At 53.7% G+C, this 27,976-nt stretch overlaps 2 protein-coding genes across 5 annotated transcripts in view; one reads left to right on the top strand and one right to left on the bottom strand.

Moving 5' to 3' along the window:
- Positions 1 to 5,869, top strand: part of CDK5RAP3 (CDK5 regulatory subunit associated protein 3) — a 12,293-nt gene extending 6,424 nt beyond the window's left edge. Inside the window, exons 8-14 of the mRNA XM_076068060.1 lie at positions 131 to 281; positions 578 to 724; positions 989 to 1,085; positions 1,326 to 1,411; positions 2,975 to 3,180; positions 3,886 to 4,057; positions 4,518 to 5,869. Coding sequence (XP_075924175.1) covers positions 131 to 281; positions 578 to 724; positions 989 to 1,085; positions 1,326 to 1,411; positions 2,975 to 3,180; positions 3,886 to 4,057; positions 4,518 to 4,583 — 925 coding nt within the window. The 3' untranslated portion in view covers positions 4,584 to 5,869. The remainder of the gene's footprint in view (positions 1 to 130; positions 282 to 577; positions 725 to 988; positions 1,086 to 1,325; positions 1,412 to 2,974; positions 3,181 to 3,885; positions 4,058 to 4,517) is intronic.
- LOC116943795 (cyclic AMP-dependent transcription factor ATF-7-like) lies at positions 5,573 to 27,830 on the bottom strand. Of its 4 annotated transcripts, none has more exons than XM_076068058.1 (12): positions 27,653 to 27,830; positions 22,690 to 22,795; positions 21,662 to 21,758; positions 19,168 to 19,553; positions 18,638 to 18,766; positions 17,618 to 17,820; positions 16,568 to 16,715; positions 15,010 to 15,117; positions 12,014 to 12,139; positions 9,978 to 10,250; positions 9,253 to 9,361; positions 5,573 to 8,742 (listed from the first exon to the last, which is right to left on the bottom strand). In XM_076068058.1, exons 2-12 carry the CDS (start codon positions 22,735 to 22,737, stop codon positions 8,483 to 8,485), a joined length of 1,887 nt encoding a protein of 628 aa, XP_075924173.1. In that variant the 5' UTR covers positions 22,738 to 22,795; positions 27,653 to 27,830; the 3' UTR covers positions 5,573 to 8,482. The 4 variants fall into 4 exon arrangements, with proteins under 4 accessions (XP_075924173.1, XP_075924171.1, XP_075924174.1 ...); XM_076068056.1 differs by having other exon boundaries at positions 22,690 to 22,760; positions 27,653 to 27,828; XM_076068059.1 differs by having other exon boundaries at positions 19,180 to 19,553; positions 22,690 to 22,760; positions 27,653 to 27,824.
- Between the last annotated feature and the right edge of the window lie 146 nt (positions 27,831 to 27,976).

Here is a 27,976-nt window from a genome sequence, read left to right as displayed (position 1 = left end):
GGCTTTGTGCTGGCCACCCACCCCCTCGCGTGCCGTGCCAGCCTTAATCGGCATTCACTAACAGCACTTGCCCCAACAGTCTGTGAAGGCTATACAGAGGATGTATGTGCGCGTGCGTGTGCCTCGTCAGTGACCGGGACAAGGTGCTGCCGCTGCTGAGACACGTGCAGCACAAGGGGAACACAACGGTGCACGAGTGGCGCACGGGGAAGCTCCCTTCCTCCCTGCACCCCCCCACAATCCCCGCGGACAAAGCGGACCTCTCCTCACCAGCCAAGCAGGTTAGCGTTACCCCACTCGTCGGGCGAGTGTCCATCACTCACCGGGTGAGCGTTACCCGCTGCATCATCATCATCAGCAGCAGCAGCCACGATCAATCCGCTGTTGGATGGAGGCCTCCCCGAGACATTTCCCTCTTTCACAACCCTGCGGTGTAGCGGTCCGCCTCGCCGCCTGTGCCTCGAGCCAATTTCATCGCTGCATCTTCTCGCTGGGCGAGCCGTAACCCGCGCTCACCCTGGTGAGCCATCGCCTCGGACGATCGTGACTTTCACTTCGCTTTTTCCGCGGCGCCAAGGAGGAGGCCGGGGGAATAGATTTTGGCGACTTCACCGCGGAGACGCCGGTGGACGCGAGGAACGGTGAAGGTGAGGGTGACGCACAGCCCGGTGGCGAGGAGGCGGAGGGCATCGACTGGGAAATCAGCCTGGAGGGAGGCGGCGAGGTGAGCGTCGGTGCTGACTGCTTGGACGAGCATTGGTGGCGACTCGCCGCTCACCACCAACGCTCGTTCACCTTACATGATAACCACTGGGGTGAGGGGCACGTGTCCACTCGCCACACACGGTCGCTTCAACCGCTCACCGCACATTACCCACAACCACACGCCACCTGCGCCCGCCTCACACACTCATCCACTTGCTGTCTGCGCTCCCTTCACCCCTTGCATGCGTCACGGTGCGCGACTCCGTTGCCCGTGGCGACGCAGGATGCCGGCGCCGGTGGTGACGGTGGTGGCGATGGCGCTTGGACGATCGAGGTTGTGGACGCCGGGAAAGAGTGCGACCCAGGCAGCCAAGCAGATGGTCGGTGGATATGCTGTCACCGCGACACAGCCGGCCGGCACTCACACACGGCACCGCAGAGCACAGCACACCACCACGTCACACCACCACACACGTCACACCACTGCATCCCACCGCATCACACCACCGTGTCACACCATCACACCACCATGTCACACCACCACACACCGTATGACACCACCACACACCGTATGACACCACCGCCACACCGCGTCACTGGTTCCGTGTCTGTGGGTTCAGGAGCGGGCGAGGCTCACGGTACAGATGCCCTCACCGTGCTGGAAAACCTGGAAACGCGGAACCAGTTCATCGACGAGCTCATGGAGGTGCTCACCCATCCCTTGCCCGCACGTACCCCCTCCCCTACCCCCTCCCCTACCCCCTCCCCTACCCCCTCTCCCCTACCCTCTCTCCCCTACACCCCCCTCCTTTACACCCCCACCCCCTCCCGCCCCGCACAAAGGGACGCCACGGTGGTGAGACGTTAACTACCTCGCCTGGTATGCAGGAGGTCGTGGGTTCCAGCCCGACCCCTGATGCCTGCTGCTGCTGTATATTTTGAGTCTGCGTGTCTCCTCTCCACCTCCTCCGGTTTTTCCCTCCACATTTAGAATCAACATCACGCATTTAGATTATTGGGCTGCTATAAATTTCCACATGATGAGCCCCCACTTCGTTGAGCTATAATCTGTGGCCAGGTCGCATCTGCAAAAGAGCTATATAGCTATATATTGGTCGCGAAAGCCGACGTGTTAAACTGAGCTTTAACTTTTTCCTCTTCTTTGGTTCTTTCGGTAAAGTCACGTAGAATGAGAATAAAATAATAAATTGATCAAATAAAATGAGAATATTATTGTGTTATTTTATTTTATCAATTTATTATTTTATTCTCATTCTACGTGACTTTACCGAAAGAACCAAAGAAGATGAATCCTTGCAGTCACGAAAGCTTTAAATCGAAATGGGCTTTAACTGATGAAATGGAAAGTTTATAGTTTATTTTTATGAACACTTTCCAACGTAGGTTTCAAGTATCTTTGCACGAGACCTATCCGTTCGTCCAGCGGTAACGTGGGAGGCACTGCAACTCTCGTGAAGACGACCCAACATGAGCCCAGCGTTCCCCCTTGAACACCGGCCACATTAAACAAACGGTTTCCTTAAAACATTGGGAGAAACAAATCAGGAGTGGAGGAGGAAATGGAGCAAATATGTGGACGCGATTTGCCGTGACAGCCGCCCGTTGGCTTCCACGATGCCAAGTAAATAATTCTGCGTGATTTTTTCCTAACTTGCTTGGTTTTACTACCACTGGGAACCCAGCAACAGTGGCCCAGTTCTGTCCCACAAGCAGCACAGGGGCTCTGGCCATGAGCCTCAATCGCAGTCCGGCTCAGTCCCCAACGGGAGTGGGGAGGCGGTACACCTCCCCAGCACTCCATCTCACCCCCACCTTCCATCATCTCCCTCCCTTGCCCTCCCCCTCACCCCATCGCTCCTCCTCACCGATCCCCTGCCTCTCACCCATTGAACCGTGGTGGCCAGATGTTATCTCCCTTGCCCGGTATGCAGGAGGTTATGCAGGTCGTGGGTTCAATCCCGAAGCCTGTATATTTCGAGTTTGCGTGTCTCTCTCTCTCTCTCTCCCCGTGGCCGCGTGGAATTTCCTCCGGGTCCTCCGGTTTTTCCCTCCACGTTTAGAATCGACATCACGAGTTCAGAGTATTTGGCCGCTAAACGTTTCCACGTGACAATAAGCCACCTCGTTGAGCTATCGTTTGCGATAGCCGGTTCGCTTCTGAAAAAGAGCTACACAGCTCAGTGGGCCTTACCTGGGAAAATAAAAAAAACAGCTCATAGCTTTAGCTTATCCCCCCCCTCCGCCCCAGCTGGAGGCTTTCCTTGTCCAGCGCCTGGCGGAGCTGAGCGAGGAGGCTGACGTTCTGTCCATCAACCAGTTCGAGGCGGCGCCGCTCGTGCTGCAGGAGCAGTCGCGGCGTGACGTGGAGGTCGCGCTGGGCGAGACGCGGGCGCTCACTCAGCGCCTCACCTCGCTCAAGATGCGCCAGCTCTTCATGATCCACGCGTCACCGCGGTGAGGTACCACCGGGTGGTGGTGGGGGGGGAGGTTGGAAGCCGGGGGTGGGGGGGGGTAGGGAGGGTGGTGGGAGTGGAACGGGATTGCACGGCTGTAGTCGGCTTTGCATGGCGGGAAGTGGCCGATAGTGGACAAAACGTAGGATAAAGACGGTCACTGCATCATGCGCTTTTGCGACCGTCTGGAACGCTCTTCTGATATTAGTAAGCCACTGGAGCAAAAAAACATTTCTTTAAAACGTGCATGTTGTGTTTAGTTTGTTGTACTTCCCCATGCACCTCCGATTAGCACGGTTGGCTATGAAAGAAGTTCAAGCGACACGCACGTACATACAAATAATCTTACGTTAGCACAAGAGCGGAGAGGTATACGTGTAAGTCAATTGTCTTGAGTGGTTTATCATCATTATTATACAACCGGTAAAAAAAAAATTTGTATGTGACCGAGAAGGCTTACATAAGTTTCCCAGAATGACTGCCACAAGAGGATCCTGGGAAAACGGGTGGCAACCTATAACTCTCACTTCGGACTCTTCCATTTCAACTGACCGATCGGCCATTATCACATTCCAAGACCCGGTGGGGAGTGGGCAGTCCCGTCGTGTTTGACCGCGGCTACAGCGTTCTCACGGTGTGCCGGCGCACGTGCGTGTGCATGTGTGCGTTCATGCGCGCGTGTACGTGTGTGTGCATGGGCGTGCAGTTACGTCGACCGGCTCACCACTACGCTGAACCAGAAGCTGCGTCAGGCGGAGGCGGCGCTGCGTAAGCGCGACGCGGCGGTGCAGCGTCAGCGGGAGGCGCTGCAGGAGCAGGTGGCGCTGCAGCCCAGCCTCGACGCGCTGCTGGCGCGCTCCCGGGAGCTGCAGGCGCTCGTACGTTCGCTCCGTACGCGCCAACGCCGTTGCTAACGCCGTCGCATGCCGCTCTTTCTCGGGCATTACGGGGCAACACTTTGGCAAAATAAAAAAAAGCGGCCGATTTCAAAACCACCACTGCATCCTCAGAGGCGCAGATAAGAAGTGATGCATGATGGGTAGTGGGAACGGTAAGTGGCGAGTCGGGCAGGGCACTAAGTTCCTCCCCCCAAAAATCCTCCAATTGGGGCGCCTGCTGGAACACTGCTAGAGTTGGCAACACCAGAAGCATCCAGTGGTCAAGGGACACACCCATGTCAACATTCTATCTGTACCCTTGGGGGTAGCTGAACTATATATATATTCTTCCAACCTTGGGAGTTATATTTCTAAAACAATTGTTACCCTGGCATCACAAATTGTACACTTGGAGTACTCTTCGATGTCGCACCAGCTCACAGCGGCGTGTCGTTCGCAGATCGAGGGGGACATTTCCAAGCGCTACCACAACCGGCGCGTCAACCTGATGGGCGTAGCCGTGTGACGGCAAGCGGCGCCGGCCGGGGTAGCGAAGCCAGGAGCCGAGACGCCGTGAGGATTTGGGCGTCCGCCGACCCCCTCGGTTGCACATTTCACGTCGATGGGCAAACTGGACCAGCGTGCGGCTAGCTCCGTGCACCGGCCGCACGGCGCGACATCCGTCACTCACCTTCGCCGCCTATTCCTACATGATTTCTCAGCACCATCAACACCACCTCCGTTATCCACCACTTCGATTACTTACCACCACCGACACCTCCATTATTTACTACCACCACCACCATCAACACCACCTCCGTTGCTTACCAACACCACCATCAACACCACCTCCGTTTATTACCACCTCGGTTATTTATCAATAGCCGCCATTCGCCACTCAGTGACGGTGACGTCACCACGACGCCTGTGCCAGGCCAAGTGCACTTTGAGGCCACGTAAAGTGTCGAAGGCTCGCTGACAGGAGGTCTTGGGACAGACCCAGCTGCCATAGGTTGGCTGACTGAGATGACCGGTAGATGCACCAGCTGTACCCACTACTGCGCCAACTTGCTGTATTTTAGCCACTCGGCACTCCGCTCGTGAGCGTCGCTCCTCTGCTCTCCGTTGTTGTCCAGTAGAGTCCTTCACCAGCCTCCTCCACAGAGGCCGGTTACTTACCACCACCACCTTAATTACTTACCACCGTCACCACCACCTCCATTATAACCATCTCCATTGCTACTGTCTACTACTCCAAAACATCTTCCCATCAGCACCACCAGCTACCAACACATCCACAACCAACTCAACCACAACACCACCGCCCATTCACAGCCTCCAACCCTGTGCACTCTACCATCTCATACATCAATCGCTACCACCTGCAACTCAAATCGCCTTCACACCACCGTCTACACCACCACATACACCACCATCGGTACCATTAACCGCCTATACCACCATCACAGCGGGACAACCGGACTGGCCAAGATGCACACACTCGGTAGACCGGGCACAACTTAAAAAAAAGCGTGTTATCAATATTTACATGTTAAATCCGACGTGAGAGTCAGGATTTGAAATAATTATACAGTAGTGTGTATGGGCGTCGTATCATGTAATCTAAAGCAGCTGCCGTTACACAGCGTCTATTTGCAACCAGTTTGTAGCATAACTGCATATACACTTAACAACCAAAGCAATTTAAATTATTAGTATTAAAAACCCCTATTTGCCATTAGACAGTGGTGTCTGAATATTGATGGGACTTGAAAAAATGGTAACATTTTCAAATAAAATAATGAAACTGAACGCATGCACTTTTAAGGCAAAGGATTACTGATGCGGGCAGCGCGTGTGACGGACGACTTTTAGTGGGACGCGCGAGACGAACAACCCCAGCGCGTGTCCACGCGCCACACGGACAAACGGTCCGTCAAAACAGTCCGTCCATCTCCACAGCCAGACTGTCTCCAAGTCACGCAGATAGCGTGACGTGGAGACGAACGGTCCGTGTCGGGAGTGCATCTCGACACCTCAAAACGGTCGGGGACGGGCAGTACGGTGTGTCCAGAGTCTTGTCTCAATGCCAGACGGCCTTGCGCCATCTCCGGCCCGTCTCCGCTCGCCAGACACACGGACGGACGGACGGTCCACGTCGAAGAGAGAATGTGTCTGGCTGTTTGGTGTCGAGACAAATCTGCAGCTGGTCTACGTGCCGGACGGACGGACAAGACTGACGGCCGCTTCCCACATGCCACCCGTGTATGTACATTGCATCAGCCTCGTTTTTACGCTTGCTCAGGAGGTTAGTTTGTCGGCAGTTTTAACAGGGAAGTGGAGGAGGGGGGGAAACGTGGGAGGCCGCGGGGCTCCACCGTCCCCGCCCGCCACGGAAACTCCCGCGGTCCTCGCACCACGGAAGGTGGAGTGCGACGCGTTGGTCAGGGGCGGAACGATTCATCCCCCTTCACCGGTTCGTTGAATCGTTTGCGACTCGAGGCGGCGACCCGATTTGATAATCAGGTACTTCTGTAAGATCGTTGTTGTTGCCGCAGGGGTTCATGAACTCATTACGTACAGAGAGTACGGCGTGAAGAAAAAAACAAAAAATTTTGTGCAGGTATAGCGGGATAAAAAAAAATCATGACGTTTGTCGGCGAGTCGATGCATCGTTCCACCCCCTACCTCATCGCCGCTTGCATCAGCAGCATCAAGGGAGACGCAACCCAAAGAGGCCTGCCCTGCGCAGCAGAATCCATTATACTTTACTTCAATGCTTCCACGTCTATGGTCCCCGCCTTCAACCCGCACTGCCCAGGGTGGTGAAGGATGGCCACGTAACTGCCCCACGACGTGGGGAGGCCCTCATCCAGCAGTGGATTGACCAAGGGACCGTGGCATGTAGACGCGTCCCTATGCCGTGTCCTCGGCCTCCTCACTCCCCCGTCCTTGGAACCCACCCCGGTACACAATTCCACGTTTGCCATTTTACCCGCGTTCACATACACACCAAGCGGTTTACGAGCTTTGCGAGCGCGCTCGATGATTGTGAAAAACACATTTCACGTGAACTAGCGCTGGTTCAAATGAAAGACCGAGATGTCGTGCGTACGTGTGAAAGTGCGCGATATCTAATTTCCCACGCCGTCTCGATGTCAATTGAAACCAGTTCTGTCGCCGCTCCACGTGGAACGTGCACTGCAATCGTCGGGTGCGCGACGATCATTGCCAACGGGAGGACTGTTGCCGGAAGTCGATTGACCCAGCGGTCTCTGTAAACGGGGCTAAGGCAGGAGGAGGAAACAAGATGGCAAACTAAGAAGTACCGTGGCAGGTCATGCGGATGAAGAACCCCCATCTATGAGACGAGAGCTATACCCCTCTGTTGGGCCTGCGTCCACCGCTAACGGTCCGTGCGTAACTCGCCTAGGTTGGCACAAGGCAAAGAGTGCGCGACAGCTTCTTCGCGTAGAGCGTCGGGGGCGCAGGCCGATGGCGCCTCGCCCCTCTAACCCTCGGCTCGCGTACACGCGGCAGTGCGCGCAAGCGCGTGCTGCCGGGCACCGACGCAAGCGCGGTTTCCGGTTAAAATCTCGGCACCGAGCCCTCGTGCCGCGGAAGTGCTCCGAGTCGGTTTGTCCGTTCGTCCGCCCGCCCGCTCGTCCGCCCGCCCGCCCGCGGGCTTGCGTCCTGCGGGTCGAGTGGCTCTTTGGGAGATTGCATCGTACAAATTATAGCAGCTGAGTCCTCGCCGCCAGAGTCCGTTCCGGGTGCTGGTATCAAGGGGGAACTCGCCGTGCTAGCGGCGCTTGATGGAGCCGCTGTAAACGAGGAGAGACGCCCTCCCCCCCACCCCCCCCCTATCGGCACGCCGGCTCCTCCGCCATCCCGGATTCCCGATGCGCTGTCCGAGAGACGTCGTCGTGCCCGGGCGGAGGTTTTCACTACGAGGCTGGATTTTTGTTTTTTTCACGGAGATGCTCCCTTCCTCTGCTTGGCTGCTCCCGCAAGCAAACGCACGGTGGTTACATTTTCGCACGGAGCTCTGGGGGAAGCCGGGTTGCGCGGAGAGGGAGGGCACAGCCACCCCCCCCACCCCGCCACGTCCGAGCGCCGCACGGCAACGTGGTCCCGCCGTGAGTCTTAATTGGAGGGCGCGGCTCGGACGAGCTCCTGGCCCCTCCCGGCCATCATCGCCCGTCTGTCCACCGAACGCAAGGCGCAAGCGGAGCCAACACGGTTGCGCTCGCTCGAGTAAGGCAGCGTTGTCCCCCTCCCCCCCCCCCCCCCGGAGTTCCCTTCAATGCGTACGTAGTGAGCGAGCGGCTTGGAGCACGGCCTCGACGAGTTCCTCAAATCTCAAGGATCGGCGGCGACGGAAGGCGGCGGCGCGCGGCCCGGAGCGGCTGTGGCGCCGTCCTGTCAGCTGTTCGTCGGCTGTGGCCGCGAGGACGCGAGGCTCAGGCCGAGCGCCGCCCTCGCTTGCGCCGCCGCCGCCGCCGCATCGTGCGTGGACGACGACGACGTTGTCGGCGGGAGGCCGTTGGCTGCGGCGGAGGATGACGATGACGACGAGGAGGAGGATGAGGAGGAGGAGGTGGGGGTGCTGTGCTGGATCACCTGCTGCTGCTGGAGGTGCGCGGGTCCGAGGGCGTCGTCCGCAGGGCCCTCCTCCGGGTCAGCTGTGAAGGGCCGAGGGGGGGCACGGGGCAGCGTGAGACAACCGGGGATGATGGGGTAATGATGGGGTAATGATGGGGGGCGACGTGGGGTGATGGAAAGTAATAGGGAATGATGGGGGGTGATGGGAGTGTGATGGAGAATTATGTTAATTGATGGATAATGATGAGAGGTGACGGGAGTTTGGCCAATTCCACTTGATGTGGTGGCGTTGTGGTAGTGTGGTGATAGTTAATCAATCTTTATTTTACGTGCCAATATCGCCCTCAATAATGGCATCAGTGCACATTTCAATGGAGTGGGAACGGTACAGGTGACATGGAGCAACAACAGCAATGAGAAAAAGAAATCCGTCACGACCTCACCGACTGAGCAAAGTGAATTCCAACCGCGTGCAAAATAAAGTGCAACTGCGTGGTGGTGTGGCAGTGTGTGGTGTGGCAGGGTGGTGTTGCGATGGTGTGCTGGTGTGGTGGTGTGGTGTTGCTTTGGTGTTGCGGGTGTGCACTCACACACGTATCCGTGTCCGGCTCGCTGCATGGCGGTGACGGGGCAGTCCTTGTGAGCGAGCAGGAGCTGCTTCAGCTGGGCCACCTCGTTCTTCAGTATGGACACCTCGCTCTGAGACACCAGGACAAATATCCCCCGGGTAGCCTTTACAAACTGTTAGGGCAAGTGCTCTAAGCGAGCACCTATGAAGGCCGGCACGGCACTCGAGGGAGTGAGTGGCCAGCACTACGCCCGGCCGTCTTTGTCTCCCGAGTGACGATATACACAATGCACCAGGTACTCATTTGAGGCTGAGTCGACCTAGGGGAGGCCTAGGACCGGTTCAGATAATTGTTACTGGTGTTGGACGTGAGCGGAAATCAAACTCGAGTCGCTGGGTTCGTAGCACACCGTGCCAACCACAACACAACCGATCATATACGTAAACATACACACAATATACACACTACATACACACACGGCATATGTGACTGAATAATCTCACGAAATATATGAATATTTTTCCCAGTTTTACTCCAATCGTGCTGTTGGTGTTAAGCCATGAATGGCCCATGGAAGTGGGTATCACAGAACTACTTCTAAGATCGCATTCCAGTCTTTATTTTAACCATACGCTAGGGGTAGCACTTACCCACGTTTGAGATACATGTTCGTCGCGCGGGAGTCAAGGACTCGCCAAACAAACCTGGGACACAAACCGTGCGGTGCCCACCCCCACCATCCCCACCTGCAGCTGCATGTTGGTGTGCGTGAGCTCCTCGGCCTTGTGTTCGAGGTTCAACACCCAAGCCTTGCGCTTGAGCCGACACCTCGTCGCGGCCGCGCGGTTCCGCTCCAGGAACTTGCGCCGCCTCTCGTCGGGGTCGTCGTCGGCCGAGCGCCGCCGGCGCCCGCTGCCCCCGCCTCCTCCCCCTCCCCCGCCGCCTCCCCCTCCTCCCCCCCTGCTGCTCACGGACGACTGTGGCGACGGCTGTCCCGACGAGAGGTAACCGGGAGACATCTGCGAACGGGAGAGCAAACGGCGGCAATGGGAAGAGGGCCGACTCGAACTGCCGTGTAACCCGTGGACCGCTGGGTAGGTGGACCAGACCCCGTTGCCGAGACATTGCGAGGACAAGCCCAGCACAGTTACTTTCAAGAGCCAATTGGTTGGCTGCGTAGACTGCACCGCAGGACCCACAGAAACATCCACACGACCATGGGAAGAATACGTAAACTCCAAGTATACAGTAGGCGTCGGGATCGAACCCATGACCTATAAACCAGGCAAGGTAGCTAACATCTCGCCACCACGGCACCGTGCGTGTTAACAAGGATGAACACACACAGGCTCTGTCTAGGTTATGCTATTCCATGCTTAAATCTTATCATTTAAAAAAAACTTTTTTTTTGTTTTTACAAAACATGGCCCAAACCTCGGTGGCTGACCTAAGCAGGTAATGGTCTCTCTTCCACTTTGACCCCACGAGGTCGCATCTAGCTTCCAAGGGCATTCCTGACTAAAGTGTGCGGGGCTCCCTTCGGGAACGGAGGCACGCGACCACCGAAATGGGAGCCCACGTTGGCCGGGAGTTGGTTCTGCCGAGAGGTGCGTTGTGTCGTGCGCGTGTGATCCCTTGATTCGTGTTATCTCTGTTGGTTTGTCTGTATTGAGATCGTCTTGCATAGCACTTTGCTTTCGCATCGGGCCTCTCCCATCACAGTCTCTAAATATATCCACTCTATACTCTCGCACTGTACACCACTCGGCATTCCCAATAATGCACAGCACACTGCACCCTCCCGCATTCCGTTCCACACTCCGGCGTCCTACAATCCACTCCACACTCCTGCACTCTACTCCCAACTCCAATAATGCACGCTACTTCACCCTCCCACACGCCACCCCATCTTCCTATAACTCCCACTGCTCTCCCAATCTACACTGACAATTCCCACCTCCTGCACCCCACTCTGCATTCCTATACTCCACTTCACAGTCCCATACTCCACTCCGCACTCCCACTCTACTCCACCCTGCAGCGGACCCGGGTTCAATTAATTACAATTTCCACAGCACCATTGGCCGATATTACAATCATCATCACAATCGCTATGTGATTGCGATCCATTACCAATGTGACAATTACAATTCACATTGACCCCTCCCCCCCCCCCCGGGCCTCCTCTGCTATCTCCACCCTCCTGTGTTAGGGGCCCTCCTGCATTAGGGGGGTCCTCTGCATTAGGGGGGTCCTCTGCATTAGGGGGGTCCTCTGCATTAGGAGTCCTCCTGCATGAGGGGTCCACCTGCCAGACTACGGTCCAGGAATAAGGAGCGAGGGGCAGATATGGCGGTGGGGTGCTGTGGCACGATGTCACTAGCCAGCAGGCGGCGGGGTGGCAGCAGTGTTCTGGCTGTAATTTCGCTACGCTCAGTTGACGGGGGGGGGGGGGGTGGGGGAGGGGGTGTGTCCCATCCTTTTTGACACGTTGGGCTACAGAGGGTGCTCCGTGTAATGTGACTGATGGTGGGATCTAGCAATGAGTTTTTGAGGGTGTTTTTTTTTGTTTGTGTCTGTGAACACAGCAGTACACAATGGGATTTCTGTTCCACAAGAAGACGTGTAAATATGTTATATTTCTGGTGTAAAAAAAGGTCATAAAAAAGTAAAAACCCCAAAAACGACATGATGACCGAGGCATATTTCTGTTTCTTCTGATCGTAAAATAAAAAAGGGAGGGAGGCAAGTAGGGGGTGAGGCAGCCACCAGGGGACCGGACCTGCGAGGGCAGTGGGCCCGCGCCGGGCAGCTCGTGGCGCCCGCCGGTGAACACGCTCAGCGGCTGCATCTCCGCCACGCTCGCTCCCATGGTGCTAGGCTGCTGGCTCAGCACGGCCTTGAGCCTCTGGCTCGCGGGAGCGGGGTATGGAGCGCAGCGGAGGGGAGGGGAGCCCCGGGGAGAGGAGGGGATGGGAGGGGGCAGCAGGGGTAAGTGTGGCGAGGAGGGGAGAGGGGGTTTGAGTGCAGAGAGGATATAATTGGGGGGAGGGGAAGTTGGGAGGGGGGGGGGTGAAGGACAGAACCATCACTCACATCACTGGCACATCACAACAGATGATTAAAACCGCAAGCCCCGCGGCTCACACCACACTCTCGTCGCGTGACTTAAGGTTCCGCGGCGTGTCCACGAGGCACGCAACTCGGGGGGCGCACTCAAGCAGTCTCCCGTGGCGCTGCGCATTCACGCTTCTCGTCAAGCCGAGTAACGGCTGCGAATCAGGGGCCGGAGCCCGAATTCTCTGGGTCAATTTGGCTTCAGGAGCTGGCCTTGAACTCCCTACGTCAGAGATCGAAGGTTAGTGTACCGGAATAAAGTTTGACTTATCATTAATGTCATCCCCGACTCGCTAAACTAACCTTCGGGCCACCCTGTACATCACGAAACACGTCAACCGATCGAAAATGGTGACAGGAACATTTCATTTTACTTTTAACGATTAAGATTAATTGCCAGCAACGTGACACTGAGCTTTCACTCGTGAGTATTTCTGGGGAAGAGATGCCCGACTCCGACTCGAATGGATTTAAAACGCTGCCTCTCGAGACCCAGGAGGGGGTCAACAACGGTGTCCACAGTTTGCTTTGCTTTAACAAACGCCGCTCGACAATAAGGGTCAAGAAAGTCGATTAAATTAAGGACTAAAAAATAAACATGCATCTACATTATTTAGATTATTTTGCTACTACAAATTTTCACGTGATGGGCCACTTCGCCCAGCCATCATTTGTGGCTGGGTTGCTTCTGAAACAAAAAAACGAAATAGCTCAGTGGGCTTTACCTGGCCAGATAAAACATAGTTTAGTTTTAATTGTGTATATATTTTAAAGTTACTTGTTTACCTTTCCTATACTTTGCACTCCTATCGTATTGTGATATTCTTTGTTTTTTTCGGTAAAGTCACGTAGGTATAATAAATGAAAACAACTAAATTAAATCACGACGTTTCGGAGGCAACACAAGCTTCCGTCTTCAGGTGGAAACCGTCACAGCAAAATTGCTTTCTTCCAGGTGGCTGTGTTTGCTTTCGATCACTGCTCGCCATCGCCTCTCCGTCCCCCTCACCCCCCTGCAGCATAACAAAAGGCGGCTTAACTTAGCCCGCCCCCCATGGCCCTTCCTGGCTCCTCCCCCCCCCCCTTAACCTGTATATAATCTCGGGTATCTTAGAGCTCTCTTCACTTGATACAAAAATTTTGCTGTGACGGTTTACACCTGAAGGCGGGAGCTTGTGTTGCCTCCGAAACGTCGTGATTTAATTTAGTTGTTTTCATTTATTTTACCTACGTGACTTTACCGAAAAAAACCAAAGAGTATGAATCCTTGCAGTCACGAAAGCTTCAAATCTAGAATTATTGTTATATTCTTTGTTGTAACGTTCTTATCCCGTGCCCCTCCTGGACATCTGTGAAAACGAGCTTTATAGCTCATCGGATACCTCCAGTATAAATCAATATTATGATTCTGTATATATATATTATTTACGTGTGCATGTGCAGACAGAAGAGAGTTCTTAAATACGCTTTGTTCATAAATAACGGTCAGCTGAAAGGAACGCGTTAAGAGTGTGTCCCGGTATCGGCCAGACATCTCAATGCTGAGACATGACCTGAAAATTACTCCATTGAGATGGCACACAGCAGCAGCAGCATTGCCCCTGACTGCAGGAAAAAAACTTAGCAGGAACCTCGTGAAACAAAGAGGCAAGAATAACAACAATAATCATCTATTTTGCAACCTAGGCTTTCGTGACCAATATTATTCGTCAGTTATTTTGGGTTAGATCGCATAAATATGAATGTGTCGGAAATGTTGTGGCTTTGCTCTCCACACCGACGGGTGTGCTGACATGGTAACTAATTCAAGTTGTACCTAATTGGCACGTTTTGTTCAATGTGACACACTTCGCTAATTGGCCGTGTGGGTGGAGGTGGGTTTACACGACACTTCATTGTAAACAATAATCTACCACAGGAATGCACAGGAATGCACTGGCACAACTATCTGCATTGGCTGCAATGCTGCGAGCACAGGTGGGACTGTGTACATAACCACACACACACACAATACAAGTGTCATTCATCGCTTAGTGGAGGATGTCTATGGACGGCTCAGATTACGCATCAAAGACAAAGAACGCCAGTGTATACTTACAGACGTTTTGGGCTAGTGCTGTTAACGAGCGCCTGGATACGCTGGTACGAGACACAATGTAGTCAGGACATCGCCCGGCCACACGTTTGTTGCCACGCCATAACGACCGTGTCGCCAGCAAATCTGAGATGGTTAAAATATTCTCCATATCTTTTGTGCATTTGTTTCACCAGCCCATTTTCAGGGAAAACATCTTTAAACTTTGACGAAGTTATCACCTTATCCGACTCCCATTCTAAATAATGGTGGCGGGTTTAACGGCACATTTAGATATTTACGCGATCTAACCCAAAAAAGAAGAAACTGTATTATGGATAAATAATGCACGTTGGTACTTCCTTCGTGTAACCTTTCCCGTAGTTTAAATGACGTATACATATTTATAAACACGTTTTATTAAGCCCTTTATGATAATGATGATGAGGTCTAGGCGGGGCGCAAACCCTACACACATGTTCGCACTGCACGCAATTAACAGGGACGTTAACCCGGTGGGGGAAGGTGGGGGGGGGGGACACGTGGGGGAACACGTGGGGGGGACACGTGAGGCACGTTGAATGTACCATCTTAGCCTCCGATTGGGGGGGTAGCAGTGGGGGCAGCCCCGTGTGGTTCATGGGAGGGCCCGGGATTCCCGGGATGTTGGGCACGAGGTTCATCGGCCGCGACATCTGCGACACAACCAGGATGCGATGACGCACACAGAGCAAGGGTTAAACTTGTGTGTGCTGTACCAGAGAGTACAGCACCGAGAACAAAGGTTATATGTACACATGCCGTTGTGATAGGATTGACACACCGGTGTGTGAGTGTGTGTGGGTTGTGTGTTAATGGCACGGCACACACGAACACAGCAGTAAGGTCGATTGACGATTCATTACTCAAGTGCCCGCCAGGGATCAGCCGCCTCCTTATCACTCTTCTATCGCTGCTACCATGGTTACTGGTCCCAAGAACGTCACTCGATGATTCCTGAAGACTCGGTCAACCAGACTGGACGCTTCCGTCTCATCCACACTGTGTTCCACCACCACTACCACCACACTGCAGGTCACATCATTCTCCTTCTTCCCTTCTCAATGTTCGACTTTGGAATTCCCTCCTCCCAGCATCTATTTTTTTCCCAGCACTTTTGAACTTCGCTCAGTTAAACATGCGCGTTTAATGTTATCTATTGCCACTTTCATAGTGCCGTTTGTTGCGGACCACTTAATTTGGCTCACTGTGCACTCAGTAACCGTGATAAAAACAATAAAATGGCAAGGATTACACCTATAAAAACTAAACAATTTTTATTTTACCAGGTATGTCCCACTAAGCTATGTAGCCCTTTTTCAGAAGACTGTTTGGCTGTATAGCTGTATAGCAGCCAAACACTCTAAATGCATGTTTCTAAATGTGGAGGGAAAAACCGGAGGACCCGGACAAAAATCCACGTGACCACGGGGAGATAGACATGCAAAGTCCAAATACAGTCATACCTCGGTATACGACCTCTTTGGAATACGTCGAATTTGGTATACGTCGTGTTTGACAAGAGAAAAATGTGTTGGGGTACGACGTCTTGCTTAGACACGATGCGCTTGCTAGAACTTGTATGGGTCGGGATGAGTCACCGCATACCCGCGTAGACCCCGCTCACGACTGAAACAAAGCGCCGCTCCTCAGTCTGCCTGTAGATCTTGTTCAGTGCACAACTCTTGTTGTAACTCTCTGCTAATTTTCACGTGTTTTTTGTCATTTTAATTTATGCATTTTAGTACTAAGTAGTGTCTACATTATTGTATACAACCACATTAATGTATAATATGCCATATAAAATATAATTTCTTGTACTCTGGAACGGATTATTTCCTTTCCCTTTATTTCTTATGGGAAAATTCGTTTGGTATTCGTCATTTTCGGTATAAGTCCTACCGAGGTACCACTGTATACAGGCGTCGGAGTCGTGATCGAACCCACGACCTCCTGTATACCAGGTGAGGGAGTTAACATCTCGCCACAGTGGCCGTCACGCCACCACAAGGGAACGCACAGCAAGAACGTTGTGTACAGCACACCACCGCAACACAACACCACCACCACCACAATAACGTACAGAATGCGTTGGTGTCTACTCACCCCAGAGGAGTGCGGTGGAGGGAGGTGTGGGGGCCCCTGCCCTGGAGACAGGGCCAGGGAGCTGGACAGAGGCCCCGGGAAGCCCATGGGCAGCGGCTGGCCGTTGGGCAGCTGCATGTACATGGGCACGGGGCCTGGCAGGGGAGGCCTGGGTAGGGGGGGGAGGCACAGGATCAGCAACGTCAAACCCCCCCCCCACTACCCCTCTCGTCACGTGATAGTTGTACCGCGCCTCCCGTGAAGTACATCTCGGGGAATTCCCCCCGTTGGCAAGGGTCCCTGCGAGGTGCAAGGTGACTGCAGCATGGTGGCGTTCAGTCTGCCGGCAGGGGCCGACGTTGCCGTGCGGTGTGATCACGCCGGACAACTCTGGCGACCGTGACGTCGACACGTGTGCGTGGCCCCTACTCTTTTGTCCAAACGCCGTGGGATCTGTAACGTCCACTGTAAAACCGACAGCGTGTGTCTTTACGGTTCGTACAGCTGCAGTATTAACCAGGGTGGCTTGACTCGAGCCGCGGAAACTCGAACAATTGGTGAACGTGCGACCGCTCGGCCTTCGTCACCGCCCCCCTGTGAGGACATTCTACCTCGACCGATGTCTTGCATTCTCTACGTCGATCAGGAACGTAACGAGTAACCACCCCCGCAACTCCGTGCTTAGGTATTGCTTTGGGGTAGCGATCAAATCGTAGAAACAATTATTCTCTGCCTCATTAGCACTACCTCGTTTGTCCAGTCTTGTTCATTCTGTCTCGTCTGTATTGTTTGTGTCTCGAAGAGGGTAGCCGGGGGAGCGAAGTGACGGAGAGCAGAGGGGAATGGAGGGCATCGGAGGGGAGCAGAAGGGAGGCGAGGAAAGAAGAGGAGAGGGGAGTAGAGGGGAGGAGAATTGAGGGGTGAGGAGTGGAAGGGAGAGGATAGCGGAAAGGAACGGGATGTGGTGGAAGGGAGGAGAGAAGAGCGGAAGGGAGCGGAGCGGCGGGTAGCGGCGTGGAGCGTAGGGGAGGAGAGGGTAGCGGAGAGGCGAGGGTAGGAGCGGGGCCCGACCCCATATGCCGGTTGGAGGGCGGGGCCTGCGTGATGACGGACACGGCGGTGGGAGAGTCCAGAGTCTGGGGGATGATGGAGCCGGCTCCGGCCCCCGTGGCGCTGGCGTCTCCGCGGGACAGCAGGTGCAGCGAGGAGGGCCGCGCCGCCGGCACCGGCGGTGGGGCCGGCAGCTTGCGGGGGGGGGCGGCACACACGGGCTCCTGGGCGCGCGGGGACACCGGGGACAGGGAGACGGGGGGAGGGGGAGCACGTAGACACAGCGACATGCAGATGAGTGGTGAATTGTGACGATCAGGAGGTTTGATGACTGGTTCAGTCTTATTGAGGGGCTGTGTGTTATCTTGCTGTGGTCTGAGACTGTTGTTGTTGCTTTGCTGCTTTGCCCTAGCTTGCATTTATTGTTGAAAATCGGTAGGAATTTATATATACTTTCGCAATTTGTACTTAACTTTCCTATACTTTGCACTCCTATCGGTTTTTGAATTGTTGTTGTAACATTCTGATCTACCTCCGACTGGACATCTGTGTAAAATACCTTCATAGCGCGTCGGATTAATCCTCCAGTCTAAATAAAGATTCTGATTCTGTGAGGGTAATGTGTCATGTGACTCCGTCCATTAGGATGAGCTGCCCTCTCGCGTAACAAGTCGTTCATAGGGAATACATATTAAACTAAACTATTTTAATTTTACCAGGAAAGGCCCACTGAGCTATACAGCTCTTTTTCAGAAGTGACCCGGCCACAAATAATATCCCAATTAAGTGGCTTATCATGTGCAAGTTTATACTCAAAAAAAGTGTTTTTAAACGTGGAGAGAAAAACAGGACTGGGAGAAAAATTCAAGCGACCACGGGGAGAGAGACACGCAAACTCCAAATATACAGCAGGCGTGAGGGTCTGGATCAAACCCCTAGACCTCCTGTATACCAGGCGAGGTAGTTAACATCTCGCCACCACATATGGAGAACACAAGGAGACGCCCAGGTCTCCCTGCACCACAGGTCTCGTCCACTCACCTTGTTATTGCTGCTGGAGCCGTCCTGTCGGAAAGGAGGGGCGGGCAGGGGAGGGGCAGGGCCGTCCGGGGGAGCTGGCTCCCTGGGGGGGCCCAAGCCCCCTCCTCCCTCGCACACGCCCAGAGACATCTGGAGAAGGGAGTTATACAACTAGTCAAGAGAGAAAGACAGACATCGAGTGAAAAGATAGGCAAACAGACACGACGAGAAGAGGCGACACATTTACAGGAGACACACATATCTGGAAAAGGGACGAGAATTGGAGTGAAGATACACACACGTGTTCAGAAGACAGGAAACCTCTAGCCAAGAGATGTCTGATCAAGACAAAACAACTCTACACAAGATACACACATTTCAATTTAACATTTATCTCCACCCCAATTCAATGGACACACAGGGCAGAGCCACTACCTACTCATCCTCCTTCCCATGCTCCTTCCCTTCACGAAGAAAAAATCCCTTGTATCGCCTTAACAGACTGTTGGCAAGTGCTGTAAGCGATCACCTCCACACACACACAAACTCACCCATGCACGCACCTTCTGCCGGGCGTTCCGTTCCTCCTCTCCGGTTGCCGCGAGCATCTCTCTTCTCCCGTCATTGCCATCATCTTTGTTCTCACCACTGTCTCCACCGCCTCCACCGCCTCCACCACCTCCACCGCCTCCACCACCGCCACCACCTCCACCACCGCCACCGCCTCCACCACCGCCACCCCCACCGGTGTCGCCTCCCCTTGGTAGCGGCGGTGGCGGAGCGAGCGAGGAGGCGTGGCGGGCGGCCGGGACGTCAGGCGTGTCGACCTCGCCGGCCGGAGTCTTCTTGAGATCGTGCTCGAAGGAGCCGGTGAGCTCGTGGAAGAGCCCCACGTCCTCGCAGTTCTTCAGGAAGCGTGTCGGCGTCGGGGTCTGGTCTGAGACGGTGGCACGAACACACGGACGTGAATACAAAAACGAGCGGCAGTGAGCACGTAGACTCACGCGTTTTTAAAAAGAGTAATATACGAGCGGCAATGTTGGCGCACGTGAAACAACGCGCGTGTCGCAAATGCGGTAATTGATATTGAGCTGAGAGGATTGTATGTATGTATGTTGAACTTCTTTAAACATACAATTTATTTTATTTTACCAGGTAAGGCCCACTGAGCTATATAGCGCTTTTTCAGAAGCGACCTGGCTACAAATGATAGCTCAACGAAGTGGCTTATTGCGTGGAAATTTATTGCAGCCAAATACACTTAAACAGATGTTTCTAAATGTGGAGGGAAAAACCGGAGGACTCGGAGAAATATCCACGCGATCACGGGGAGAACATGAAATATACAGGCGTCAGGGTCAGGATCGAACCCTCGACTTCCTGTATACCAGGCGAGGTAGTTATCTCGCTACCGTGGCATGCAACTTAAAGGTCCTTAGGATAATTCAAGCAACGCATGATTCCTGGCTTTCAGTGTCCCCACACACGGCACGCACGCAACGGGCTCTGGAGCTTCACTCTCACTCCCGCAACGGCGGTCTAATTTTATCCCCGGCAAGCGCCGTTCCTCTCCCTCCGCCTCGCGGTGGGAACTCCACTTTTCGTGCCGAGCGAGAGAGCGAGCCTTGGCACTGATCCCAGGCAACAGCCGGACAGAGCGCGCGCACGTCGGGAGTGAGCCAAAGGGTGCCAAGGAGCCGGGAGAAATGTGGAGGATTCACGTGCGGAGGGGATGAGTGGCGTGTGCACCAACACGCATCACACAGTGCAAGTCCAAACATGCCTCGACGTACACACGCTCTGCACGGCTACACGCACACCGTGCACGCATACGCACATACATGCCACACGTGCCAACATACAACACGCATGGCAATGCGCAGCAAGCACGGCAAAACACACCTCCATTTCCAATGCATCCCTCCACGTGCCACAGACACCACTCCTACCCTTTCAAAGACAAAGGTCACCCATATAGACTACACAGGCTGATGGGGCAAGTAGTTTTGAAGGTGAGCACAGCGCACGAGAGGGGATGGTGTGGCCAGAACCACGCCCGGCCACCTTTGTGTTTGTCTCCCCCGTGCTAGTGGGAAGCAAAGAACCACCTCAGATATCACTGATGTTGGCCACGAGCAGGGATCGAATTCAGGTCTAAACGCGCTAACCACTAGACCACTGTCACCAGTTTCGTAGCGCAGCGCACAAACCACTGCACTATTACTTCCCTTCACACTCACACCCCCCTCTTCACACTCACACCCCCCTCTTCACACTCACACCCCCCTCTTCATACTCACACCCCCCTCTTCCCTCACACCCCCTCTTCACTCACACCCCCCTCTTCACACTCACACCCCCTCTTCCCTCACACCCCCTCTTCACTCACACCCCCTTCTTCACACTCACACCCCCTCTTCACACTCACACCCCCTCTTCACACTCACACCCCCTCTTCACTCACACCCCCCTCTTCACACTCACACCCCCCTCTTCACACTCACACCCCCTCTTCACACTCACACCCCCTCTTCATACTCACACCCCCCTCTTCACTCACACCCCCCTCTTCACTCACACCCCCCTCTTCACACTCACACCCCCTTCTCCACACTCACACCACCCTCTTCATACTCACACCCCCCTCTTCACTCACACCCCCCTCTTCACACTCACACCCCCCTCTTCACACTCACACCCCCCTCTTCACACTCACACCCCCTCTTCACACTCACACCCCCTCTTCACACTCACACCCCCTCTTCATACTCACACCCCCTCTTCACACTCACACCCCCCTCTTCACTCACACCCCCCTCTTCACACTCACACCCCCCTCTTCACACTCACACTACCCCATCTTCACACACACCCCCCTCTTCACACTCACACCCCCTTCTTCACACCCACACTACCCCCTCTTCACACTCACACCCCCCTCTTCACACTCACACCCCCTTCTTCACACCCACACTACCCCCTCTTCACACACACCAACTCCCTTCGACTCTCACACACACGTGTGTATGTGTGCGAGTGTCTGACCGGCGACGATGACACTGTCACTGCGCATGGGCCCCAGCTTGAGCGTCATCTCGTGCTTGTGTCGGTGCACGGCCAGGTGGTCCTCATTCGTGAAGCGCTGTGGGCGGGTGGGCGGGGGGAGACGGTGGGGGTAGTGGGGGACAGGTGTGTCTCTGTGTCTCATTCTCACAAGCAGGTGCTCCTCTGTCCCACAATCAGGTGCGTCTTTCTCACAATCAAATGTTTATCTGTCTCAAGGACAGATGTGTCTGTCTTACAGGTGTGTGTCTCACAGACATTGTGTGTCTATATCACAGTCATCATTATTACACTTGTTTACCAGGAAAGCCTCATTGAGTCTCAAGACTCTACTTCAGGAGGGTCCTGTCAAGTTGTGCAGTAGAGGACTATGTTGCTGGTGTCGGTAATGTTAAGGCACTGGGATGTTTGGCCAATATCGGTTGCATTGTATCGTTTGCTTTGACTATGGGAGGAAAAAGGAGGGCCTGGGGAAAACCCAGGCAGAACCGTGGCGAGAACGTACAAACTCCACAAGGAATTCGCAGGGTCAGGAATCAAACCCAGAAGTTTCTTGCTGTGAGGCACGAGTGTTACCACTGTGTCACGTTGGTGCCCTATGAGTATCAAGTGTGACGGACAGGTATCCATCTTATTCTCACGGGCCAGTGTGTCCGTTTCATGGACAGATCTACACATCTATCTCAGACAGCGTGTCTCATGTCTGTGTGATGTGACATTCCTGGAGCTTTTCAGTGCGTGTGGGTGTCATGCTGTAATTTCTATGGCGCAGTGGGTATTGGGTGACGTGGTTGCCGTGGTTAAGGTGTTGTGATGTGGTGTCAGCGGTGCAACGAGTGTGACGTGGTGAAAGATTGCGCGGCAAGCATGGCGAGTGCGGTGATTATGGCAAGGGTGGTGCGGTGAACGCGGTTGCAGTTTCTGCGGTATGCGGCGCAGCGAGGATGGTGGTAAGTGTTGCGTGGTGAGCGTGGTGTGGCGAATGCGGTGTGGTGAGCATGCCCGCTCACCTGCCCGCACCCTGGAGCCGTGCACACGAATGGCTTGTCGTCGCCCATGATGCCGTGCGGACTTCAATCTCCTGCCACGTGCACACCAAGCACGATCAGAGGGGGCCTTGTGTCACACAACAACCACATGGGCCACCGCTAAATCATTCGCTGCTTGCTGCGGAGTTTTACAGTTCGAATCCAGCGGCCCCCCTGCTGAATACTCCAAGTGTATTAACTGCAAAAAAAAAATCACACACCATCCTGCCTCGCAGCGAATGTTAAAAGATCCTGTGACATCAATCGCAAGAGTAAGCCATTGTGTGCCGGCACCATGGTCCAAATTTGCAAAAATGTGGAAACGCGGAGCAATCATCACTCCCAAACTGCTAAAACTTGGCGGCACTATCCTGAAAAAGACTCGTGAGACTCAGCAAAACTTTCCTCAGTAAACCAGTGGAATCATAGCATTAATAATAAACCAGACCTCTGCAATAACCGACACACATCTTGCGAACAAAACGCAAGTGGCACGAGGCCCAGGGCATCCTGCCATTGGATTTATCTTAATTCATTTTGATGGCGATTCAATTCAAGAATCCCCTCTGTGTTGTTGTCTCGTGTCGACCGTCTCATTTGTAACAATTCTCGTTTATTTCCGTCTCATTTGCACAGCCTCGTTCCCTCCGCTAGCCTTAACGCAGAATCAGCATAAAATGCACATACACTGAGAGCACAACAGATCCTTGCATGTACGATATCGTGAGCGTTAGATTAAATTTATCAAAGGTGACATCAGCTCCAAGGATACATTCGGCGACACAAGGTTGTACACTGCTAGCAGCATGGGTTGTAACATTGAATTACTTCGTTTCCCTGACGATACACTGGCGGGGGAGGGAAGGGGGGGGGAGAATGCCTTCAATAATAAAAAATAACAAGGGGTTTAAAAAATAGACAGCACGCGGCCATGTCCAAGTTTCGACTTTGCTCCCCTCTCACGCAATTGTGGAGAGACAATAAACGGTCATGGAGTTTGTGACCCAGGAATTAAAGAGCCGCGGTGGAAGTGGTGTTCACCCTGAGCCGATGAGGGCGGCAACACACACAGGGCAAGTGCGAATGGGCAAAGCACGTGTGTACGCAGAGAGAGAGCGTGTGCGCACACAAGGCTGTGCGGCCAACGTAACTTTATCTGTGATGCCGATGTGATGACAATTAACCTAGGGCTGCCTCGCCGAGTCTCAAGAGTGTCCTGCCACATTGGGATGTTTGGCAAAGTCCATTCATTTGTGCTTGACAAAATGTGGGAGGAAACTAGAGAACCCGGAGAAAATCCACCACACAGTGACACTGCCATCTTATTATCACAACATGCAGGCAAAGCCTACACCACCTGGCATTCCCAGGCAGTCTCGCATGCAAGTACTAACCAGGCTCCATCCTGCTTAGCTTCAGAGATCCGATGAGAACAGTTGCATTTAGAGTGATGTGGTCTATGCCAGACATTTGCAAACAACACCGCACGTCAAGAGCAGCCGATTTTAACAAAGAGCGGTTCATATTCCTTCACTACCAAGTGGCGCTAGGCCCTGGATATCTGCATGTTTGGGTTGCCACCCGGGCAGTCGAGAGGATATTCTTCTTTGCTTTAAAATAGTTGCTGAGTACAATGGCTCAAAGGCCCAGAACGTCAGGTGGTGAGCAAAAAACAGACCTTATCAAATTTGTAATGGATAAGAGGAAATACGTTTCTTGAAATAAAATAAAGACGTTCGGAAAGATTTGCAGCGTCTAGTCGTGAAGAGAAATAATCAGCAAGAAGTATTTTGACCTTCGGTATATTTATTAATGTGTTTCGTCTAATAGATAACAACCTGTGGAATGTTCATCAATTCTTCGTCTGCAGATTTAATTCAGCCATTCTCTTAGTCTAGATGACCCATTCAGTAAAACGTTTAATCCACTCTTAGTTATTAAAATGTTGGTGTGAGAGTCGTACAATTTTACCCTTCCACAGCTGACAACCTGGGCACCTCCCCATCATCTCCAGCCCACACTGACCAGCGTGGAGAAGTAAAAATAAAACCTATAAAGGGAAAGGCGCTGGGAGACCTCCAGCAGTGGACTGAGAAAAGCCTGAACATTTATGTTATTTACATTATATATGTGAACAAACATGTGACAATGCCTTATATAAAAACCAAATATATAACCATACACCATATCATGCATATATGTCACAATGCACAAAAAGAATGACAATGTAATTTATTTAACCAGAAAAGTCTTCAAATAAAAAGTTGTTTTCAGCTTTGGAATGTTTGGCCAATTCCTTTCTAAGCAGCGTGTTTGCCTAGAGGTGAATAAAGCACCGCGAGGAATCCTTCTTCTAAGTTCATGCCAGAGGCTTACAAAGACAGTTTGGAGTGGCATAACTATGAACCATCCACCTAATTACATAAGAACAATGCCTTTTATATATCCAGGAAAGCCTCACTGATTCTCAAAACTTTTTAGGAGGAACCTGCTACATTGCGATATTTGGCGAATTTAGGTTTAAGGAACATATTTCTTCGTGTGGGTGGAAACTGGAGTACCCGGAGAAAACCAATTATGCATACGAGAAGATTAACGCTCAAAGCTCTTCACATACAGATTCACAGACCCACTTTCTGTATTATTTTTGGCTACTTAGCCGTGCTGCGGATGTGTTTCACCATTCTCTGCATGATTCACAAACCCTCACCTCCAAAACACTGGATGATAGGCACATGCTATTTGCCCAGCATAGGCCAGATCACGAAAAATGCAAGTGATGTCATACAGATATCGCAAGCTAAGCAGATTTCAGTCTGGTTAGTAATTGAATCGGATACTACCAGGAATACAAGGTGTTATTGGCTTGGACTGCAAGGTGTGATCAGGAGATGGCAGTGCTGTGTCGGTGTATGGTGGGTTTTCTTCAGATTCTTCAGTTTCCTGACACATTGTCAAAAACATGAATTAATAACTTTTCCAAACATCCAAACGTAGCGGGGCCCTCTTGATGCAGCCCTCCTGGATTAATCTGCATCATAAAGTTGGCATCGCAGATGAAGTTACACTGGCCTCACACACAGCCTTGTGTGCATACAATTTAACTCTGCGTACACACTTGCTATGTCCATGGACATCAGATATGCGCGTGTGTGTGTGTACCACCCTCCTCAGCTAAAAAATAAACACCACCTCCACAGGTCACAGACTCTGCCACAAATTGCCAATCATAACACCCAGTTGGGAGTAACACCGCGATCAACCAGTCACCTACGCGTGTTCCGTCATGGATAGGGCTTTGTAATGACCATGTACACACGTAAAGCCCTTCATTGGTCCACTGCTGGATGAGGGCCTACCCACGTCACGCAGATTGGGCATACTTCATCTTGCAGATCAACACGAATTGGTGAAGGCAGGGAGCATACACGGGGGAGTATAGAAGCGAAGTACAACACATCATTTGACGCACTCCCCTCTGTCGCCCATCACGTAGCACCGCAGCCATCAACAACACCACTTGCGCACGAAAGGTATAGTTGACCGTGAAAGAATATGCAATACCAGGCCGTGATACTTCGAAACATTGGAGTATGGGAATGTAAGAGACGGGGAGGGGGGAGGAGGTGCGGAGGAGGCAGGGATGTCAGGGATCTCCAGGGACAGGGCACCCTGGAGGCAAGTGTCCCGAGGACCAGAAATCCCAGAGCGAAGATGTCCCTAAGGATCAACAGTCCCAGGTGTCAGGGGTCCCTGTGGTACCGTATAAGGAGTTCGGGTCTCGAGTTTGGAGACCAACATCCTTGGTCCAGGGGTCCCTGATATCAGGGATATTTAAGAGACGGCTCCTTAAGAGTCAGGGGTCCTTCGAGATAGCGGCCTCTAAGAGGCAGTGGTACCTGCTTCTGGAATCCTTGTTTATAGGGATCACAGGGTTCCTGTTAGGTATCGGTGGTTCCTGTGGTATCAAATATATATAATGTTATCCATAGACAGGGCTAAGTGAGGGCACGGGGTCCTGTTGGTGCCTATATACAGGGGTCCCTGGAGAAAGGGATCCATGGATCTGGGGTTCGATTGTCGGGCGTTCAGATTGTAAGTCGTCTCTCAAGAGTCAACGGCGTCGGCAGTCCCTGGAATTCCGATGGCTGGGATACCTGGTAGTGGCGCCTCCGGTGTCGGGAATCTTTCAAAAGGCGTCGCCGAGGCTCCCCGCGATTTTTGGGGTCCCGAGTAACAGGGGGGTCCCGCACCCCCTCGAGTCTAGATGAGCGCGGCTCTGCGGGTTCGCTTCGTGCCTGCAAGCGGTCTCGCGAGACCGGAATCACCCCCCCCCCTCCCCGTCTTTGTGGCAGGGTCCCTCACAGCGGGTCCCTCATCGTCGGGGGGTCCCCCAGGTGTCGCGAACCCCCCGATGTCAGCCGGCGGGGGGCGGTGGTTCACTACCTCTGTACAGGGGCTGGCCCGCGGCTTTGCGGTCTGGGCCCTCGCTTTACAATCCGCAGCGCGCATAGGCGAAGCCTCGGCCGCCACGGGGCTCGCGCGATTGGGCGCGGCCCGTCACGTGCGCACCCCGTCACGTGCGCTCCGCTCGGGGGCCCCAAAGAGGCGGCGCGAGTTCGCCCCCGAGTGGACGAAGCGGACTGGAGAATGTAAACCCCCCCCCCCCCCGCTTGCCGCCATGACGGGCCCCGCCTCGGACGTTCCGCGCGGGACGCACGCACACGGGGGGGGGGGGTAGGTGGAGGTAGGTGGGGGGGTAGGTGGGGGGGGGTAGGTGGGGGGGTAGGTGGGGGGGGTAGACCCCGCGTCTTCCACCCCCACCCACCACTTCCAGCGACCCTCGCCGCAAAGCACATTCGCGGCCGGACACGAAGGGGTTTTTTTGTGTTTGTTGTCGAGGCGAGCGTGGATGAGGTGGTGGGAGAAGTCGCGGGGAACTCACCGCTTAGAGCCGCCGCCGCTGCCGCCGCCGCCTGCCCGGTGTGTGTGTGTATGGGGGGGGGGACAGCGGTCGCACGACGTCACGCGCGGCTGATGACGTCACGTAAATAACACACCGGCGTGACGTCACGTAAACACGCCGCGCAGGACGTCACGGCGCGCACATGCGGTGGAGACGTCACGGCACGACAATGGGCGTTGCTGGGCGCGTCACGAGGCGGCCGTGACATCACGTTACGCGCCGGCGGTGACTTATTACTGTAGCGTGGAATTGTCGTCACACCCCCCCCCCTCCACAGTGGGGGGCGAGGACGTCGCCGGCATG

The sequence above is a fragment of the Petromyzon marinus genome, chromosome 19 (genome assembly GCF_048934315.1).
Source record: "Petromyzon marinus isolate PM22_M1 ecotype Great Lakes invasive population chromosome 19, UKy_Petmar_22M1.pri1.0, whole genome shotgun sequence".
In the NCBI taxonomy this organism is placed as follows: Eukaryota; Metazoa; Chordata; class Hyperoartia; order Petromyzontiformes; family Petromyzontidae; genus Petromyzon; species Petromyzon marinus.
Note: the sequence above shows the minus strand (reverse complement) of the source record. Positions and strands in the feature narration are given on the sequence as shown.

What these genes read in the sequence shown, in the direction of transcription:
- LOC116943795 (XM_076068058.1), bottom strand. Translation starts at nt 22,737, where the DNA reads ATGGGCGACGACAAGCCATTCGTGTGCACGGCTCCAGGGTGCGGGCAG. An exon ending in CCCTCCAACCGGCATATGGG is followed by an intron (nt 16,716 to 17,617) that starts GTCGGGCCCCGC and finishes CCCCCTACCCAG; the next exon opens with GCCTCCCCTGCCAGGCCCCG. An exon ending in ACACCAACATGCAGCTGCAG is followed by an intron (nt 9,362 to 9,977) that starts GTGGGGATGGTG and finishes CTGGTGTCTCAG; the next exon opens with AGCGAGGTGTCCATACTGAA.